The sequence below is a fragment of the Mesitornis unicolor genome, unplaced genomic scaffold, assembly GCF_000695765.1.
Source record: "Mesitornis unicolor isolate BGI_N332 unplaced genomic scaffold, ASM69576v1 scaffold47710, whole genome shotgun sequence".
Taxonomy (NCBI): Eukaryota; Metazoa; Chordata; class Aves; order Mesitornithiformes; family Mesitornithidae; genus Mesitornis; species Mesitornis unicolor.
Window position 1 is genome coordinate 95,439 of NW_010158642.1, and position 796 is coordinate 96,234.

The 796-nt window shown below is 46.5% G+C and overlaps 1 protein-coding gene across 2 annotated transcripts in view; it reads left to right on the forward strand.

Moving 5' to 3' along the window:
* The window catches only part of SPTBN1 (spectrin, beta, non-erythrocytic 1), a 91,265-nt gene that overhangs the window by 55,333 nt on the left and 35,136 nt on the right, over positions 1-796 (forward strand). For both annotated transcript variants that reach the window (XM_010184035.1, XM_010184043.1), the window contains exon 15: positions 1-712. This exon is cut by the window's left edge and continues 60 nt beyond it. In XM_010184035.1, coding sequence (XP_010182337.1) covers positions 1-712 — 712 coding nt within the window. The remainder of the gene's footprint in view (positions 713-796) is intronic.

Below are 796 nucleotides of genomic sequence, written 5' to 3' on the forward strand. Positions count from 1 at the left end.
GCTCTCTGCTCTGAGTATCCAGAACTACCATCTTGAATGTAATGAAACCAAATCCTGGATCAGGGAAAAGACCAAAGTGATTGAATCCACGCAAGATCTGGGTAATGATCTGGCTGGAGTGATGGCCCTGCAAAGGAAGTTGACGGGCATGGAGCGTGATCTGGTGGCCATTGAAGCCAAGCTAAGCGACCTGCAAAAAGAGGCAGAGAAGCTGGAATCAGAGCACCCTGACCAGGCACAGGCTATCCTGTCACGGCTCGCAGAAATCAACGACGTATGGGAAGAAATGAAGACCACTCTCAAGAACCGAGAAGAGTCCCTTGGAGAGGCAAGCAAACTGCAGCAGTTCCTGAGAGATCTGGATGACTTCCAGTCTTGGCTATCCAGAACACAGACTGCGATAGCATCTGAAGATATGCCAAACACGCTGACGGAGGCTGAGAAGCTGCTCACTCAACATGAGAATATTAAGAATGAAATCAACAATTATGAGGAAGATTATCAGAAAATGAGGGACATGGGTGAGATGGTGACACAAGGACAAACTGACGCTCAGTACATGTTCTTACGCCAGCGCCTACAAGCTTTGGACACTGGATGGAATGAGCTTCACAAAATGTGGGAGAACAGGCAAAATCTCCTTTCCCAGTCTCATGCCTACCAGCTGTTTCTCAGAGATACCAAGCAAGCAGAAGCATTTCTTAATAACCAGGCAAGTGGTCAAGATATACCTTATTTCATTTCTATAGGTTGGCACCATGTACTGCATCAATTAACAAACAAGATCATTTGGCAG